Source organism: Macaca nemestrina, chromosome 8 (genome assembly GCF_043159975.1).
Source record: "Macaca nemestrina isolate mMacNem1 chromosome 8, mMacNem.hap1, whole genome shotgun sequence".
NCBI lineage: Eukaryota > Metazoa > Chordata > Mammalia > Primates > Cercopithecidae > Macaca > Macaca nemestrina.
In genome coordinates this window covers 143982698-144003329 of record NC_092132.1, presented here as the reverse complement: position 1 = coordinate 144003329, position 20632 = coordinate 143982698, and the positions used below count along the sequence as shown (strand labels likewise).

Below are 20632 nucleotides of genomic sequence, written 5' to 3'. Positions count from 1 at the left end.
CTGTAGTTGTAATCCACTCTACTAATGTGAAGTTTGGTTTACTTGTAAAGGCAGAAAGAACACTTTAAACTTCGATTCTAAGAATTTTAAAAACAGATGCTGAAGTGTCATATTTGTAATTTGGCTTCTAAATAAAATTTTAATAATGACTCACACTCATGGCCAAAGGATTTAGTACCAACTCCCTCCAGTCCCTTGAGCAGTCTAAAGTGGAAAACAGCAGGAAACTCGTGCTTTGGGATATGAGGGCAGGACAATTCAAAGCAAGGACGGTGGCTAAATAGAGGTAAATAGACAACTAAGTTTTATCATTTTGCTGCTTTTTAGCACTGTGGTTGGTCCCCTTCTACTAAAAATTCATTTCTCCAACAGAGAAAACAGTGCAGTTGGCATTGGTACTAATTACCCTTACCAGTAGAAATGTCATGCTTGACAAAATAGAGATTGTTTTAGTAGAAGCAATTCCCGAATGAAAAATAAAAAAGACATTTTCAAGTCCTTATTGGTACAAAATGAATATACATAAGCTAAAGATTTTATACAATATATCCCAACATAAGTATGCAAGCAAACTTGCTCTAAGGGATTTCAGCACTACAGTAAGATATGCATTGCTCAGCAAGACGTACTCCGAAGAAGTGATTTGATTAGATATATAATTAAACCTAAAGTATTTGAAGAGTTCCCCAATGCAGACTTACTGCATTTTGACCTTCTTGTAATCCCAAGTAGCATCTCAACTAGGATCCATAAAAGTCAGAAATTTAAAACTGGTATGACCTTTTATCTACCAAGATTTGGCAAGAATGGAGGATGATAAAGGTCACTATAGGCCAGAGAGAGCCAGATATGTATGCTCAGGTAATGCTAACACTTTCTTTCTTAAAGGGGAAGAGGGCTCGACATAAACTTTATTGCAGATACCATGAGTGTTCTATCCAGTGTGAGGATACAGTCTCTTATGAAATTCAATTCTGCATTATGGGTAATTGCTACTAACTCTGCTGAAAAATAAGTAACAAAATATATAATAATCTTGAAATGTCAGAGTCAAAAGGTACTTTAGAGCTCAATGGCCCAAATTCTTCATTTTTTTAGGCTACAGAAATTGAGAACTCAGAGATATGATAAAACTTGCCATGAACACATGGCTAATAACAGCTGAAACTTAAAATCTGGTCTTCTAGCTTCAAGTTCCTGCTTTTTCCCACAATACCATGACCCCAAAAGATGCACATAAAATTATGTTTTTGCGTTCCTAGGGGGAAAATACTTAAATTGTAAGATATAAATTCAAAAGAACTGAATATATCTGAAGATGTAAATATATTTGGGAAGATATTTTAAAATCCTCACTTACTCTTCCAAGTAACTATGAAAGAATCATTTTCAGTAATCAAGCTGAAAAAAAGATGGAATCTTTCTTGCCCAATAGATAATAAGCACTGAGTTATGTTTTCTTTTGGTCAGGTATTTCAGTCATGTATCACTACATAACAAACCACCCCAACAGCGAAGAATTACCTGGGCAGGTCTTCCGCTCTATGTGGTATGAGCTACGGTGCTAGGATGGCTGATGTCACCCTAAGGATGGATCGGGAACTCAGATGGGGTTAAATTGTCTGGGACGTGTGGATAGTTAGAATCATTAAGAAGCTTCCATATGAACTCAGGTGGGTCTGTTGGCTAGGAGCCTCAGTTCTTCACGTGGACCTCATCACATGGCTGCTTGGGCTGCCTCATGGTATGGCAGCTGGGTTCCAAGAAGAAGAATTACCAAAAAAGAGACTAGCAGCTGCCAGGCCAACTCAGGGGCTCGTCCTGAAAAGGACAGAGTATCACTTGTGCCTTATTTTATTCAAAGCATTCCCAGGCTAAGCTCAGAGTCAATGTGGCAGGGGGCTAGATGAGGGCATGAATAATAAAAGGGATGGTTTATTGAGGCATCTCCAAAGTACAACCTACTACATAAAGATTGTTAAAATCCTGGCCAAACACAGTATTTGGAAAAAAGTGTTTTTCCACTTTTTTCCGAGATGGGGGTACTGACCAAGAATAATGAGACGGAGGTACTGACCAAGTGTACCCCCGTCGGGTACTTGGGGGGTACTGACCAAGAATAATGAGAAGGGAGACGGGAGTACTGATGGGGGTACTGCCCAAGAATAATGAGAAACTCTACAAATCTAAAACTTAAATGTAGATACAAATAATTACACTAATCCTCCATCTTTCTAGTTCTTCACTGGATGGGCTTTATGGAATTCCATATATGGCATTATTTTCAGCCAGATATTAATTTTTAATCAACATATGTTTAAAAATGGGCATATACCTCCATAATGTATTTCTGAATTTATAAGCTGCTAATTTAAACAAAATTATTTATTAAATGTGACACTGGGTGAAGAGAGGGGAAGGCCAAGCTCCAACTGAATTAATTCAATTATATGCTTTATAGATTACCAGGCAACCTATATGTTATTTTATCCAAAGCCAGCTAGGACAGAGCTTGGATAGATAATAAAGACATTTAAGGGGAGAGAATGGGAACACTGGAGTACTTAAAAGTATGTAAGTATCCATTCTAGATATATTTGAAAGTTTCAAAAAAATTATCAAAGGAGTAGGAATCTAATTTACTGAAGGGTACTGTGTGCACTGTACTAGGTACACTGACCACATTATTTCACTTAATCCTCTCAAATGCCTCGTGGAATGGGTATGGTTATTTCCATTTGTGCGTGAGTAAATTAAAAACTATAGAGTCATTGACACACACTTGGAAAGCAGAATAGAAACCAATCCCTTTGACCTTACAGTCTATTTGCCCTATCACAATTTTTCTATGGTGTCTTCAAGGTACAGCACTAAATTCACTAAATTCTACTTTATTTCTGATTGATTTCCTTTTGGAAGCAGTTTTCAAACACTTTACTTTTCTCTGTTTCCAGTCTTCTTCATTATTAACTATTTGGAAGCAAATATTTACAGAAAGTTGACATTTAAAGAAATCCTTAAGTTTTCTGAATTAAAATCATGTTCCTCCAATTACCGTTCATCTAAATTTGTGGTTTCTTACAGAAGGGTATACTAAATACTAAAGCCTTAAAAATAAAAGGGCCAGGAAAAAACATTCTCACCTTAAATCAGCACTTTATAACTGTATCACAGCAAAAGGAATATTGTATCATTTTAGTGCATTAGCTTCAATGTCTTCCATAATGTCTTAATCATTCTACCAATGTCTAAGCTCCTTGTTAACCAGCACCATCAACCATAGGGTTATCTCCCATGGCGCTAAGCACAGTCACCTACACATGGTAGGTATTAAGTGCTGGTGGACAGAGGGAAACCTGAAATACTCAAAATTACATTGGAGATGTTATTTTAAAAGCACCTATCAAATATTAGTTACTTTCAATTATTTGGTGACATATAATAATAGCAATGGTAGGCAGAGTAGATATATTCAAAGATATATTATTTCTATTTGGGAATATGTGCAGTAGTCCCTAACCCTTGCCTATTGCCTGATAAGATGAGGAATGAATAAATTTAGGACATTTATTTTGGAAGGGAATAAAGACAGTTAGAAAAGGAACACAGAAGGAACACAGAAAGGAACCACAAAGAACTCTCAAAAGAGTTGACTGTTGGACTAATTTTATTCAAATATTTATTTTCATTTATTATAAAAGGTATATTTATGAAAATTAACACTGGAAAATAAGAGAATATTACCACCTTAAATTTAGATAGCAAACAAGGCCAGAACATGGGATAATAGCTAATAAAACATCTGATACTGATATAAAACACTGTAAAGGGAGATTAAAGGTCAAAAAAATCCAAGTTTGAAAATATAGGAATAAAGAATTCTAGAAAGGGAACAACCTATCTTAAGGTTCTGGTTCACCTAATGGCAATAATGAATTGTGGACTGTCATGACTAATCATACTGGGCGGAAGGTAGAAGATGACTAAATAATATCAATGTCCGTATGTTTCTAAAAGTGGCCATCATTATAACATGTATATAATTGTATACAAGTATCATTTTAGAGCAACAACAAAAGGTAGCATTTTAGAACAAAAAAAATTTCTGCCTTTTTTTAGGGGGAAAAAAAAAAGTCAATAAAATTTCTAGTGTAGCCAAGAAGCAATTTTGATTTATGTGTAAAATAAAAGCATAGTAACGATATAAACTGTATAAAACCTTATTGATGTTTTATAATTTTCGGAATTCTAAAGGTTAGGAAAACAATTGTCTTTGGGAAATAAAATATTAACTTCTCACATATTACCTAATTAGATAATCATCAAGTCACAGCATAGCATTAAGAGTACTTAAAATTTACACTCTCATTGTATAATCCCACATATTACATCAAAAAAAAAACCTAAAGTCTCAAACCCCCACATATCTCTAGGCAAATTCCCCACCTACTAACCACTGTATAAGAGACATTTCTTTTCCAAAAACACTTCAAAATTAACATTTTCATGGGCTTTTTAAATTTACAAACCAGGAACTGTAGTAAAAACTAAGACAGAAAAGGGCTCAGTCAAGCAATAATACAGTAATTTAGGAAACTTCTAAAAAGGATTTGGTTCTACACTGTGTTCTAAAATGAAATTCAGGAAATAAACTTTATATGCCTGACTTACTATATGTGAAAAGGTACCTTTAGCCTCTCATTAATATACAATCTGACTTTCTAATTCTAAATAAACACATGTAAATGTTCTAAAAAAGGATTACATATCTACTAAGACAGATACTTGTAATTTTAGCAGCTAGATTTGACTACCTGTTTTCTTGATAACAACAGGAAGAAAATAAAACAAATTGGAATAACTAAGGGATCTTGTCCCAATCTCCACTAGCACCCAGAACATTTAATACCTTGTGGCTTTACTGCAACTGGTACATTTAATAAGAATTACTCTGTGCCATAAATGAGAATAATATCTAAACAGGAATTATTCAATTCAAATCACACAGATGAGCAATTGTTAATTATTTCTTATACGCACAGCACTAAAACCATAAAATAAATGCTTAATTTTCTTTTTCTATCTAATTTAATTTGAAAAAACTGAAAATCTAAAAAAGTATAAGAGTACATTTTGGAACATTATTGCATTATTTATATTTTAGGAATCCTTTGGTACAATAATAATGCTTGAGGTATGTTCTTAAAAATATTCTACACATTATAAAATATACAGTTCTCCCTCATGTTATCAGTACCCAAAAAGAAATAGAATAATATTAATAATAACAAAAAACATAAAATCTCGCATTCACATACTTCTGATTTAATTTTCTAAATGGCAAAGGAGATGTTTTTCTCACTCAGAGGATAAAATTATGTTTATCAAGGAACAACAGAATTGTATTCTAAGCTTCTGCTATACGCAAAGTGCCAGCCTTGGTCCTGGTAGAAAATACAAGGAGAGCTAATAGAGGAGTAAGAGAAAAAGATATTTATGAACTTTAAGGAACTCTGAATGCCATAGAATCATATAGAAAAGGAACCACAGGAATTTGGATGAGGAATACATTGGTTGTAGTTAAAGGAAGTATATTCTCCTTTAAAGAAAAGGAAAAATAAATGAGTTCTATACACTCGTGTAGGAGATAAAGCAGGGAGAAGAGATAATTTGTTAAAGTATCAGGGATCATGTTCCTTAATTATTATGATTTACTGCACTAGGAATGTGGCTGTCAAAGTAGAACGGTAAGGAAGGGAGAACGAAGCCGTGACAGAAATCAGCTTCTGCTGTAGTACTCTCACATAAATTCTGTAGTATTAAAATGGTTATAGAAAACTGACGTAGGCCGGGCGAAACAAGCTCTGTCTCAAAAACAGCTGCATTTAACCACAGATGAGAAGGCCCTTTTCTACACAGTGATAGAAATCACTTTATCTACCTGGAGAATCCAAATAAAATCTGGAGTTTAAAGTGCACACAAGAGTGTTAAATTCCCTAAAGCAACTTCAAAACTGAAGGAAAAATGAACAGTTACCATTTTAAAACACTTCCCAAGAGTAAGTAACAGTGCTGAGTAAATCTTTGCTAGTTTATAGCTTGATACGTGTAATTTAACCTTCTATGAAAGTAGAAGTCTCTCCCCAAATTACCCAGAGAAACAAAATACTCACTGGGACATATAACAATATATGAGCTATCTACAAAAACAAATTAACATAAATTATATTCTGAGGGACTCGATTCCTTGCCACTATTTTTGGATTTTATTAAAATAGAGAAAAAGTGGGGAAGCATGCAAAAATTTGATCTGCAAAATTATCACTCACAGAAAAGTAATTTTTTAAAAGCAAAATAGTTCATTATTTCTAAGGCGTACCATCCATCCTGATATTTGCCATAACATTTTCACTGTAGATAATTTTAAAAGAATTCATTCTTTAAATATCAGACATATAATTTTCCTCAATATATGTAATGCGTCTTTAAAAATATTTTAGGTTTTTAGTTAACATTAAAAAATTAACTCTCATTAAAAAAAACCAACTTTATGGTATAGAGTGCATTGGTTTTCAAAGTCTAATCACTGCAAAACTTTACAATTACTAAAGCCATAACGGATTACATTTCAGTCTATCTTCAGCAAGAATACAAAGTAGGTAATGAAGCTGCCAGCTGTATATTTTATATATTACCTTGCATTTATGGCAACTGTATATTAATATAGAATATTCCTCTCTGTTTTAATCTATTTTCTTTCAATATTCCACAATTAAAACTTAGCCAATACAAATAATAATAAAAGAGCAGAACTGTATAGATGTAAAAAAATCATTAACAGCAATTTCTCAGCTTTAATGGAAAAAGTGTTGGTATCTAGCAAACAAATCTTCTTCTGCCAAATAAGAAATCAAAAACACAAATGTCTTAACAAAGATGGGTAAACAGGACACACATATTTCCAGTTTCCATTATCATACCCAGAAAAGAGCATATGCTGTAATTTTAATCACCGACAAAGCTGCAGTTTCATGTAACAAATAACTTGCAGTGTCTGACATTTAAGAGAAAAGGCTTACTGAAGATGCATGCTTCACCAGTTCTATGAGTGTGTCACAACTGCCAATAACAGATATAGCAGCATTTCATTTACAGTGAAAAGATGCTAGTTAAAATAAAGCCATGTAGGTATACATGCTTATATATATATGCCACTTTCACAAAATTTTGTTGCAAGGCAATTAAAGAGGATTGTATTTAAAATAACTTACCTTTCGCCCATCACTTGCATGGCAATTCACATTTAGAGGAGTCAGTAAAGCCATTAGTTTTTCTTCATTACCACTCCTATAAAAAGGTAGTAAGTCAATTCCTATAAAATTACAAAGCTGCTTATGAATATTTATGCATAATTTTTTCACATGAGAGTAAAATATGGGTTTGCTTTGATTTCTTTTACATGGATCACAAGAAATCTCTTTTGCAATATTCAGTTCAATTACTACATTTCTAATTAATATCTGTTAATTACTCTATAGTGGTATATCTTAAATAATGTAGTTTTCTACATTTTTGTTTTATTTATCTACATAAAGTCATCTTCTTAATTACAAACAAACTTTATTCTGATAAATGGACTAAAACATTGGAGTTAAAAAATACATACAAAATGCTGTAAAGAGCTAATCAATTAAATTATAAACGACCAAGAACAACAACAAAAAAATAGATGAGGATTTTAACATTTACTTTTTGCTCTTCATTCAAGCTTTACTAGAAAAATCTTCAGAAGAAAATGAAGATATAGGTATTTAAATACTCCAAGAATATCATTGGAAAAGCTGGGCAACTAAGGTTTGCAGGTACCTTAAGAAATGTTCCAAATAAAATTAATCTTATAATCATCACCATATGAAAAGATTTTATTATATATACTAATCATGCAAAATAAAGTATATAAAGATTTAGTATCTGCATAATTGCATAAAATCCAAGCAAGACAATAACGTTATATTTTTTATAGTCCTCCACCTGCCCTCCTCCTTCTCTTCCTTAATGCATTATACACACTTAAAATGAATGGAATCACTTACCTAGCAGCTTCTAGGAGTTCGTCTTTCTTGTATTCACCTAGATGATTGCAAAATATCATGCTGTTAGCATTTGGCAGAAGACAGATTAAGAAATGCAGTAGGCAGCAAATAGAGAATTAAATAGAGAAGAACAGAAAAAGAGAGTCCACACCCCGCTGGGTGATGGAGCCGTGACGTTAGCCAGCTTGTGAAGGCAGCATCACCAGTGCCTTGGAGACGGGCAGCAAATTGACGCAGCTTCTTGTCCAATCCTCAGATGAAATAGCTTTCTTCAGACAACCAATGAATGCTAAATTTCGTGTCCAGAAACACATTCCCTCTGATAACAGCATGCCAGCTGAAGACAATGTCCCCTCCCCCCTTTTCTATTCAGGCTGTCACAGTATACTTGTGAAGCATAATACATTTTGAGACAAAAGCAAAAGAATGTGGCTCTTTAAAGGTACAAATTACTAGTCTTCTCAAAACTGAAGTTTTATTGGTAATGACACGGAAAGTTAAAAAAAAACCATTAATTACTATTGTTGAGCTTTATAGCAGTAGAAAATGCAAATATCAGAACCATGTAGCCTTTGACTCGATAGGGAAGGTCTGTAGACTAGAAATACGTGAACTACGTACCAAATGCCATGAACCTCTTGGAGGCAGCGCTCCAAAAACCAAAACAGTGAATACATTTTGAAACGACAATAATATCCTAACATGCTGTAATCTTAACACTTCATATAAATTCAATACCAATTTGAACACATAATAAATCTTAAAAATATTTTTTAAAAGGAGGTTGGGGTCTTCCAGAATGAGCAGATATCTAACTCCTGCGACATGGGTAATTTTTCCCCATTCTGTTTTATCACAATGGATTTTTAAAATATATCAAATGATGAAAATAGAAATATAATTAAAAATCATCCATAATAAATTTCTTAGGGTATTCAAGATCTAACAAATTTTTTTTGCAAGCTCAATTGAAGGACAAAGAATGTTAATAATACAGCGTTTGTTCCTTCAATAAATAAAAAGAACAGCCAGGACTATGATTCAGCTATAATACACTTACTTAGTTTGCTACATCACTAAAGAAATAATTATAAAAAGTATCTTAGCAAATAATTATATGAAAGCAAATACTAAGTGCACATAGAATAAAACGTCAGACTAAATGAAAATGTTATTCTATTACAAAATAAGATTAAGTAACTTTTAAAAAATCTTATGTGTAAGTACGGACTTCGCATTTTGTTTGTTTTGCTTAAGAATGCAGAATATTGATGCAAATATTACAAAGACACCTCAAGGCTACCAAGTATATACTTAAATGCTACAACCCATTATTAGCAAATATTCTTTAGCTTTAACTTTGTCTTGCCTCCTGGATTAAGACTAGGTTAAAATCTGTAAACTATAACCAGGTATTTTCAAAGTAAAAAGTTGTTAAATACCTATTTTCTCTTAAAGGAACTTTGTATATCAATAAAGTTATAAGTTTAAGAATATAAGCTAGAATATATGATTTCATGGTCATAGAGTTGGTCTTTCTAATTTCCCATAAATTGTATTTCAGATTTTTTGGCCAACTGACAAAGTAAAGGTCATTTCATTATATCCTCCATCCAATTAAGTTCCTGCCTTCCCAAAGCCCAAGACCTACCTTGGTTAAACATTTTAGGTAGCAATATGGAAGTCAGAGAGTCAACTTAAAAAACTCCTTGTGAGGAAAATGGCATAACCCATGCCCCCAAATGTCTACAGAACCAGGATCAAAGTAAATCAAATTACACAATGTATCTATAAAACGTATTAATTTTGTCGAGTTGCATTTGTTCAGCAGGCCTGTATGCCAGGCTTTAAAGTGAAAGACACTATCGTCTCTGACCTCAGGGAATATTATTCTATCAAAGGAGACAGACAGATTACAGTAGAGTATAAAGAAATCTGATGAAATGCTAGAGAGCTTACTAGCCAGTCTAAATGGGATTAATGATTGGAAGGGCAGTTGGGGGTCAAGGAAGTCTTCCTGGAAGAGGGGAAACTTGAGCAGTTTTGAAGGAAGGACAGGCAATCCTCAGGTGAAGCAGGGTCAGGGAGAAGGAAGCTACCACAGTGAAAGAAAGGAGAAGGGGAATGGTTGTAAGCAGCTCTGTGTACCTGAAGCAAAGGACACTCGCAGGCGAGTGGGTATGGACGAGACAGAGAAGAAATGGAAACATCATGAATGTCTCTCTGAGCTAAGAAGTTTGAACTTTACTTTGAAAGTAATGAGAAAATACTGCAATATTTTAACAAGGGGAGTGCAAAGTATACTTAAAATTCTGCAAGTTTTGTGATTACATAAAATACTTCCATAATGTGCTTCACTAAACTTTTGTTAGAGAGGAAGGTGGGCAAAAAAAGAAAAAAAAAAAAAAAGAAAGAAAAGAAGAGAAAAGAAAAAAAAAACAAGTAAATTTGGACAGTCTACATTTTAAAGTATATATACTTTATATACTGATATATAGTAAAACTGATATACAGTAAAAACACATTAAAACTGTGAACTTAAAAGTAGCTACTATTGAAATTTAAGTCATAGTGAAACATGACTCCAATAAGTGAGGTAATAAAACTGCAAAGTATTTGGGAACCTCAAATTTCAAATCAGTCTCCCTACATAAACTTCTCATCAAGCATAGTTTATTGATGTTTTCACCAAAAGGCACATTTTTGCAAAAATGTTATTCCTTCCTGGATGAGCTGATAATAAACCAAAGCTTTCAAAAGGAAATATATAAGTGCATGCAACAGAGTCAGACACGGGTATTACAAATGACTTTCTACTCTTCCTGCTGGAGATCCTAGTACTTTAATCAGCTTTTCTGCAATACATTCTAGCATCCACTATCTGGTGCCCGAGGACCACAATCCATAAACAGCTGAAGCGATTTTTCAAATGCTCGCTCGCAGGAACAGCTAACGTAATGAATTTAGAGCCCCTCACACTCTCTGATAACAAATCTGAGCTACTTACTTAACAGCCAAAGCACCAGTTCTGTTTCATTTTAGCTGAGAATCTGAAAATATTCTGGCTGAGACTATGGTGCTCTATGGAGCATTTATATTCTTTAATAACATCCAGATAAAGACTAGCAATAGATCAGCCAGAAAGGAAACTAGGCAATTATAGTCAAGATAATAGCAGCCAGGAACGAAGAAAATAGATGGTTTAAAACATTTTTTATTAGAATAAAAGTAAATGGAATTTTTAAAAGTAAGCCAAAAAGTTTACTTTCCAAAGTCTAAATTGTTTTTACTGGTAAAATAAGTAATGATATGAAAGAAGCAAAGAAACACACACACAGAAATATGAGGCTGATGTGTTAAGAGAGCTATGTTATTAAAATGAAGCCGAAAAATAAACTCCTCTTTTTATTTCTCTGGAGTAGTTAGCAATAGCTTCTCTTTCACTTAGTGTAAAGGCAAAATTACTTTTTGAGTAAAAATGAAGAAAACTTAATAAGAAGAAGTCGTGATTACTGACTTATCTCAATTTTAACATTTTAACTGCTTTTGCCCCGTCAGAAACTGACAGGATGAAGGTAGACTTAGTTATATAAAAATAAGTCATTTGGTTTTGTTGAGATGGAATAGCATGGAAAGATTATGAACATGGAACCACAAATTCTTAAAGCAGCGAGAGGCTAAAAAAGAATTATGGGCCAGGCACAGTGGCAATCCCAACACACTGGGAGGCCAAGGTGGGTGGACCACCTGAGGTCAGGAGTTCGAGACCAGCCTGGCCAACATGGTGAAACCCCATCTCTACTAAAATTACAAAAAATTAGCTGGGCATGGTGGTGGATGCCTGTAAATCCAGCTACTTGGGAGGCTGAGGCAGGAGAATCTCTTGAACCCGAAATGCAGAGGTTGCAGTGAGCTGAGATCGCACCATTGCACTCCAGCCCGGGCAACGAGAGCGAAACTCCGTCGCCAAAAAAAAAAAAAAAAAAAAAAAAAAAATTCTGACTTTTCTCTTTCAATCATTATGCATGGTATTCAAATCTATCAGTAACACTTTGCATTATATAAAAGTAGAAGAGTATCATTTGAAAGTCACCCTTTCTCCGTGTCACCTCACCCCCAATTTCAGAACCACTCTCCTAAGGGATCATCTGAAACTGGTGCCCAGGAAGTTAAACAGATTGTCTTAGGTTTCACTAAGTATTATCCATTACCTGTCAGGCCCTGCACTAGGCTCAAATGTGAGCACAAACTAACAAATCTGACCTCTGGAAAAAGCCATGTAAGCAAAAGGAGAGAGTAACAAATAGTAATAACAATCAAACAACTTAAAAAACAATGACAATTATCAGCTTTAAATAGGTTAAACACATCAATGTAACAAGCCAATATAACAAGCTCATCTGTATAAATAAGAATTTACAGATGAGCTTGCAAGCAAAGGCTATTGGGCCAAGGGAATTTCAAGAATAAAGAAAATTCACTGGGGTCTATTCCAACGATCAATCCATTTTGCATTTCCCATAGCATACCTTAATTCCTGAACTTATCAGGCATCTCAAGGGAAGCAGTATGTAAAGACTTCAGTCAAGAATCTCAATTATTAGGTTAATGTGGGGACTCCTATGTTACAGAGTGCTAAGTAGTACCATGAATTGATAACTCTGATACAGATGTTTTCTCATCAAGGTACCAGCAAATTAACAGATGAATTGATTCCTGTAGCTAAACTGACAACCTATATGAAGAATAAAATATTAATTTAGGTGACATATTCCATCATGTTTTCACTAGTAGATTTGAAAATTAAAAACCAGCTATGTGGCTGTGGAAGGAACTGAGCTAAAGCACCAGGAAGTAATCTAATCTCAAGAATTAGAGTTAGGTCTCCCTCTCAAAGCAATATTCAGACAGACTGATATTCTGCTATATATAAACATGGGCCCCAGACACAACTGTATTATTTTACTCCAGGATCTTTCAAAAATATATTCAGAACAACTGGGGGTAAATTACAAAGTTATCACAGCTCTCAATGCCTTCTTCGTACTTTTTAATTCTATCAAATCTTTCTACTCATTATGATACGGGCTTCAAAGTCCATACCACCAATTAAGTCTACAATCATGGCCAATCTAAACACTGAAAATCCATTCTAAACACAGTTGTTTGCGGTCCTTAAATTCTAAGTTTGAACAGAGTATTTTCCTGGCAGAGATCCTTTCCTTGTCTCCTAGAACCTTGACCTTTTAAACTAGCTAACATCAACTCTGCTTAGTACCAACATAATCTCTACATTGTCCAATATTTTAGCCACTCCCCTCGTCACTTACATTTAAATACATTAAACTTATATAAAAATAAAAATTCTGTTCATCAGTCACACTAGCCATATTTCGGGTATTCGGTAGGCACAGGTAACCAGCTAGTACCTCCATACTGAACACTGCAGAGAGACCATTCGCCTGAAGAGCTGAAACTTTTACTGGACCATAAAACTCTGCACTGTTTTGAATGAGCTTATAAGAAGTTATCTTTTACCCTAATAACCATTTTCCATATTCTTTACTCTTAAAATTATCACTACCAAAACATAAGCTTTTTTTTTTTTTTTTTCTTACTGAACACCAAAAAACTACTTCATTACCACGAAACGTGAAAAAAAAAAAATATGCCGGACTGAATAACAGATCTAGAATGAGTTCTAGCTCTGCCACTGGTTTATATGTGTGGCCTTGGGTAAATCACTTCATGCTTCAGGGAGCCTTCATTTTATTGTCATCTGGAAAATGAACAGGTTAAATGATTTCTAAAGTTTCAACTCTTCAATTTCCATCCTGTATTTGATTCTCAGTATTGGTAAGAAGTTTTTCAAAGATGATTTTAATGTTGCTTTAAACAGACTTAAAACAAAACAAAGTTATCTGAGAAAAAACACTCTACTAAACTGTTATAAAAAGTAGCACCTGAAAATTGTAGAGCAAGCAGTTAAATGATTCTACCCAACCTGTACTATCTACTTGGTTAACAATTCTAAACTTTTGGTAATGCTTTAACTAGAAGGTAATTTAAAACCAGCTCCTTCAAAAGAAAGTTACTTTTTCAATAATTCTAATCTTTATAGACTTGTTACAACATTTTTAAAAAGAAAAAAAGCTCACCAAGGCATGGAACTAGAGATAAACTAAGAAGTTATTAATTGAGAAGCCTTCCAATTCTTTAGGAAAATGGAAATGAACCCCCCAACCCCTGCATAGCAGCTGTGAAAAAAAATTCCAGGCCGGGCACAGTGGTTCACGCCTATAATCCCAGCACTTTGGAGGCCAAGGGTGGATCACGAGGTCAGGAGTTCAAGACCAGCCTGGCCAAGATGGTTGGTAAAACCTCATCTCTACTAAAAATACAAAAAAATTAGCTGGGCGTGGTGACACGCCCCTGTAATCCCAGTTATTCGGAAGGCTGAGACACAGAATTTCTTAAACCCGGGAGGCGGAGGTTGCAGTGAGCTGAGATCGCGCCACAGCGCTCCAGCGTGGGCAACAGAGCGAGACTCCTGCTCAAAAAAAAAAAAAAAAAAATCCAAAAGGTAAAAGTCCGCAAATACAACTTTATCCTATGTCATAAATTACGTCATAAAATTTATATTATTTTTATGTCATAAAAATTGTAACATATTAAATGTCAACACAAAAACCTCAACCAACGTCCTAAAACATTTCAAAAACACAATATAACACTCATATAATAAAAGTTTTGTAAAAGCTTTATGCAGGAGGCAGTAATATGACCTCTCTTAGTCCAAGTAACATCTAAGATACACATCCCACTTCCTGATACTTAGCAGGGTTTCCAATCATTTGTACTTGTTTCTGATGTGGTATCAATCGTAGCCATCAATATGTGTGTCAATAAATACATATAGGCCCCCAAAAAGATGGTATTATCAGGTACATTCTTTAAATTGAATATTAAAAGTCAAAAGAGGTGTTCCTCTAGAAGCTGTTAACCAGTGAGACTTTCTGCAAAGTGTGCTGGTACTTTAAAAGAAAAAAACCTTTGTGACCACAGTACACATGAAAGAAGTTTTTGATATATTAAAAAGAAGACAAAAAGGGAGGAAAGGAAGATGGAAGGAGGGAGGGAACTCTCTCTAAGCAAGGCAGGTTATGACGCTATGTATTCGGTCTGGGAGCTCAGGACATCCACTATTACTTAAGTCATCAACTGTCTGTGTTAATGGCAGCCAGGGGCTGCGGGAAGTAGGATATTAGTTTGTTTTTTGTGTGTGGGTTTTGTTTTTTTTTTTTTCCCTATCACACAGTGTCTGCTCCATAAAAAGTGATTTGGAAAAGTAAATTCCCTATTTGATCCAAAACAATTTGGCAGTAGTTTTTACATTTTGTTCAGTATCAGTGGTCCTTTTTCTATAGCCATCAATTCATACTCCCTTATTTGCAAATCTGAAACCCAAAAAGCTCTAAAAACTCAGATGGCAGCAAAACTTGACCCATTCAGGGTACACAGCTACACAACACAGCTGTCATATATTTCACTGCAAAACTATTACTGTTACAGAGTACAGCCCCAGTCTCCACGGGGGATGTTTTGTAATATATGGAAGATATACAGTAGCCCCCCCCTTATTCACAGGGGACACATTCCAAGGTCCCTCGTTATGTAAGTGGATGCCTAAAACTGAGGACAGTACCTAACCTATATGTTTTTTCCCATAATACATACCCATTATAAAGTTTAATTTATAAACTAGGCATAGTAAGAGATTAAGAATATCTCTAATTAAAAACAGGACAATCGTAACAATATGCCAATATCACTACTCTTGTGCTTCTGGGTCATTATGAGGTAAAATAAGGATTACTTGCAAACAAGTGCTGCAATAGCAGGATGCTGATCTGATCACTGAGTGGCTACTAAATGCCTAACGGGCAGGGAGTGTAGACAGCATGGATCCATGGACAAAGGCAGGGTTCATGCCTTGGGGAGAATAGAGCAGGTCTCTGTGAGATTTCATCACTATACTCAGAGCAGCACGCCATTTAAAACTTATAAATTGTTTATTTCTGGAATTTTCCACTTAATATTTTGAGAGGCAGTTGACCACAGGTCACTGAAACCTTGAAAAGTGAAACTGCAGATAAGGGGTGACCACTACTAAATTGTGTCTTTTCTTATTTATTTTTTGAAGTATAATTTACATACAGTTAAATTCACCTTTTGAGATGGTTCTGTGGGTTTTGAAAAACTTATACAGCTGTTGTGACCACTACACTTCAAGACAGGAAACATTTCTATCACACCAAAAAGTTTTGTCACGGTCCTCTGAAATCAATCGCCTACTCCAATCCCCCTCCATGGTAACCACAGATATGATTTCTGTCTGTACAGTTTTATTTTACGGAATGTCATGTATATGGAATCATAGAATATGTAAACTTTTGATTCTACCATCTTTTACTTAGTATAAATGCTTTTCAGGTTCGTCCATGTTGTTGGACATGTCAGTACTTTGATCCTTGTTATTGCTAAGTTATATTCCATGATATGGATGTATCTCAATTTGTCTATCCGATTACCAGCTGCCAGACATTTGGGTTGTTTCCAAACGACTTTGGGTGATTATGAATAAAGCTACTGGAAACATTCACAGAGAGTATTCTGTATGGACAAGTAACTTCTTTTTTCTTGGGTAAATATCCAGCAGTGGGGTTGCTGGGTTATATCATAAGTATATGTTTAACTTTGTTAAGAAATAGCCAAACCATGTCTTTTTTGTAATCTGAAAAATTCTCATGTCACCTGTAGAAAAGAATAAGAAAACAAGAAAAAGTTAACTACTGAGAACTACGATGGCACTGCCACAACTTCACCACTGCAGATACCAACCTTACCTCATATAGGGGCAATTCATCTGACCTGAACTAATTTGCGCATCTTTTAATTCTTTGCTTCTCATTTGTTATATTATCTGCATTTAAAAAAACAACAGTATTTTCTATCTTAGGTTCAGGGTAATAGGCATTCATATATATTTAGAAATGATGGTAAATATTTCTTATGGGCAAATTCTACAATAAAGTTCTGGATAACACATAAACTAAAACCTAACCCTGGAAAAACTATTACCATCAGTGTCTTACATCATAGCAAGGCTATGTATCCATGAAGTCTGATGTTTATCACAGGTTAATCTAAGCAGCTTTCTAAAAAGCAAGAGGAACAAGAAAGTTCTGAGTTCTCACCTACTGCAAGCTAACACCACCAACTGAAAATTATATATATCTAAAATCTACCCTCTAAGAAGTGGTAACTAGGCAGACACGTTTATACCAGCACACCCAAAAGAGGAGGAATGACTCAAATTTCATTAATATAACATTGTTTTAGCAAGCAATGCTGATACCCTATTTTACTAGGTATTTAAAATAAGAAGGAACTACACAATAAAGCTGACATTAGGGATGGGATTAAACATATTCAGATAAGAAAATTAATATAAACAGTTGATATGTGGCTTCATGCCCTCTATACAAGGCAAATGTTTCCCAATAATTTTAAGATGATCTAAAATTGATCATCTCCACCTTCCATTTCTCCTGCTACTTCAAATAAAAATATTCTCCTGACTTACATTTAGACAGACTTGAAACAACTTCCTAATGGAAAATACCACAAACTAACTTTTGAGAAAACTACCAACATGCCTTCATTTCCTCGACTTATAAAGTGTCCTCCATATTTTTCTGAAATCATAATAAACATTTTCATACATCTCCTTTTCAACTGAACAAAATGTGGAAAAGAGATCAAGGTAAAAATGAAGCAAGTTAAAACCAAAAGCAATCATGGTATCACAATAGCCCACAGTATTAACTTTATAGTAAGAGATGGTTAATTATATTTAGTAAGTGAACGTTCAACTGCACTGAATCTCTTTTTTTGAAGCTAATATTATGCTTAGGAAGAAAGCAAACTGGTTTTCTAGACATTATATCTCAATAGCCCTTTTTATAGTCTTTTAGATATAATATTTAGCAAAATTGCTTTTCTTGGAGAATATTTTCTTTAAAATGTCTGAAACTCTTCCTAACCAAATTGCACACCCTCAAGGTCTGTCTTGAAACTGGCTATATAAGAAGCAAAGACTGTTAAATTTTAGCTAGTAGATTACTAAACAAACTATATTATTTAATTAGGTCATTCCAAATTAATGGACATTTCTCTATATGTGAAGTCTGAATCCATGGTAATACATCCATTAAGTCCAAGCCGAATCAATTGTGACTTCTCCTATAATTATGTTCAGAAAGATTATTGGACAAAGTATTAATCTAAAGATAAATATTTTAAATTTTACCACTCAATTACAGATATGTAACATGATATCCCTAGTTACACACTAACCTAACACATTACAGGTTCTGCTACACTGTAATCCATATAATGCCTTGTCCCTACTTTTTTCTTTCTATTCGTTTTGCTACAATTTATGTATGTACTTTTTCTTTTACCACCTCCTATCAACAGTCCTCCTGTAGCCAATCCCTAAATTAGTCCTTAATCCCTAGTCTCTAGCCCTTAATTCAGTTACATTAATCTCTGCTTTAATTAGTGTATTCTCCTATTCAATAATAATAATAATAGTAATAGTATAAATGTATGACTCCCCATACCTGTCTTACAAAATGGTATTCAACCCTACAGCTGAACATTCAAAATCCTTTAAATATATAGACTAAATTTATTTTTTAAATTTATTATTCAATGTTCCCAATTCCACCTCACCTTCTCAACACACACTATCAACTGTACATCACTCACTTTTACCTGAATACATGTTGCATTTTCCTGAATGTCTTTGCTCATGTTGCCAAGGATCTAAGCTCCAATCATCTGCACTTGTTAAAATCTTGCCAAAAACATATGGCCAAACTTACATATAACTTCCTTCTTGAAATCGCTCCACATCAGTTCAATTAAAAACACTGTCAAAGGGCACAGATTCCAGTCCTAGCTTTGACACTACAGTTTTAAAAATTTTAGGCAAGTTATTTTTTTTTCTGAGTCTTAATTATAAGGATATCAAACTAGTATATCTTGTCAAGCCTGTTCTAAGATTATATTTATAACCATTATGTGTACGTCAGAAGTTCTTAACCTCTGGTAATTTCATGGAATTCAATAATTCTGTAAATACTCCATAACTATAGGCAAAATTTGAGTGTACGTTCAAATGTGCAATGTATTTTCTCCCTAAGGAGTAGATCTAAAGGTGCTCTTATTAACTCCTTAAAGTTGTCCATGACCCAAAAAAGGTTAGGAACCATCATTTCTCTGATCTAAATCTTTTATTTACACAGACACAAACTGATACAAACAGCCCTTCCATACCAATGATAAATCTCCTAAAGCTTTAAGAATATAGTGCTTAGCGCTGTTATTTCTTAAAAATGATTCTAAACTATTTTTCCTCAACACACCTGACAGATAATGTTCACATGGGCGATATACTTTCATCATCAACAGTTGGGTACTGCAGTCTACTAAATGAACAAGATGCTTGTGGGTTTGGTGCCACTGCTAGCATGTCAGCTCTAAATTCCATCACTTTCTCCTACGATTCAAGACTTATGGTATCTTTATCAGTGCTGTATTGTGCTTGGTATATTGTAAACAGTGCCTGTATATTTGTTAAATTTTAAAAAAATGATGTAATTCAAAGAGAACTAGTAAATGAATGAGACTTAAAAAAAAAAAAACCCAGGGTCAGGCACGGTGGCTCACGCCTGAAATCCCAGCACTTTGGGAGGCCGAGGCGGGTGGATCACGAGGTCAGGAGATTGAGACCATCCTGGCTAACACGGCGAAACACCGTCTCTACTAAAAAATACAAAAAATTAGCCGGGCGTGGTGGTGGGAGCCTGTAGTCCCAGGGAAGGCTGAGGCAGGAGAATGGCATGAACCTGGAGGCGGAGCTTGCAGTGAGCCGAGATGGCACCAATGGACTCCAGCCTGGGCGACAGAGGGATACTCTGTCTCAGAAAAAAAAAAAAAAAAAAAAAAACAAAACAAAACAAACAAACAAAAACAAAAAAAACCCAGAAGGGCTTAAATGAGAAAGAATATGCCTAGGATAATACCATTAATCAGACTTCACTAAAGTCGATTAACTATAACCTAATAAGAGATTTAGTGATACTTTTGGGAAAATATAAGAAAAAAATAACTGAAGTGTGTGCAGCTGAAGAAGTAAATCACAATTGGTGCTTCTTGAGGAAACCAAAAGTGCACTCACTATATCTTTCTGAGACGTTTTGTAAATCAGTGACAGACTATGAAAAATAAAATGCAATTATACACAATAATCACAACAAAGACAAGACAGTTTTGATATCATTCAAAAAGTAGTCACATGTGCCTCCATGTCAGCCTGCAATTCCTCAGGATGATATGGTTATAAGATGCAGAAGGTCAGGCAATCCCCGAATAGGCGTCTCCCACAACCTCAGCCCCCAGTAGGCTTA

At 34.6% G+C, this 20632-nt stretch overlaps 1 protein-coding gene across 1 annotated transcript in view; it reads right to left on the bottom strand.

Moving 5' to 3' along the window:
- LOC105491154 (tankyrase) overlaps positions 1–20632 on the bottom strand; it is a 226311-nt gene that overhangs the window by 97894 nt on the left and 107785 nt on the right. The window contains exons 4-5 of the mRNA XM_011757309.3: positions 8094–8130; positions 7272–7347 (exon numbers count right to left, since the gene is read on the bottom strand). Of these exons, the coding sequence (XP_011755611.1) occupies positions 7272–7347; positions 8094–8130 (113 nt within the window). The remainder of the gene's footprint in view (positions 1–7271; positions 7348–8093; positions 8131–20632) is intronic.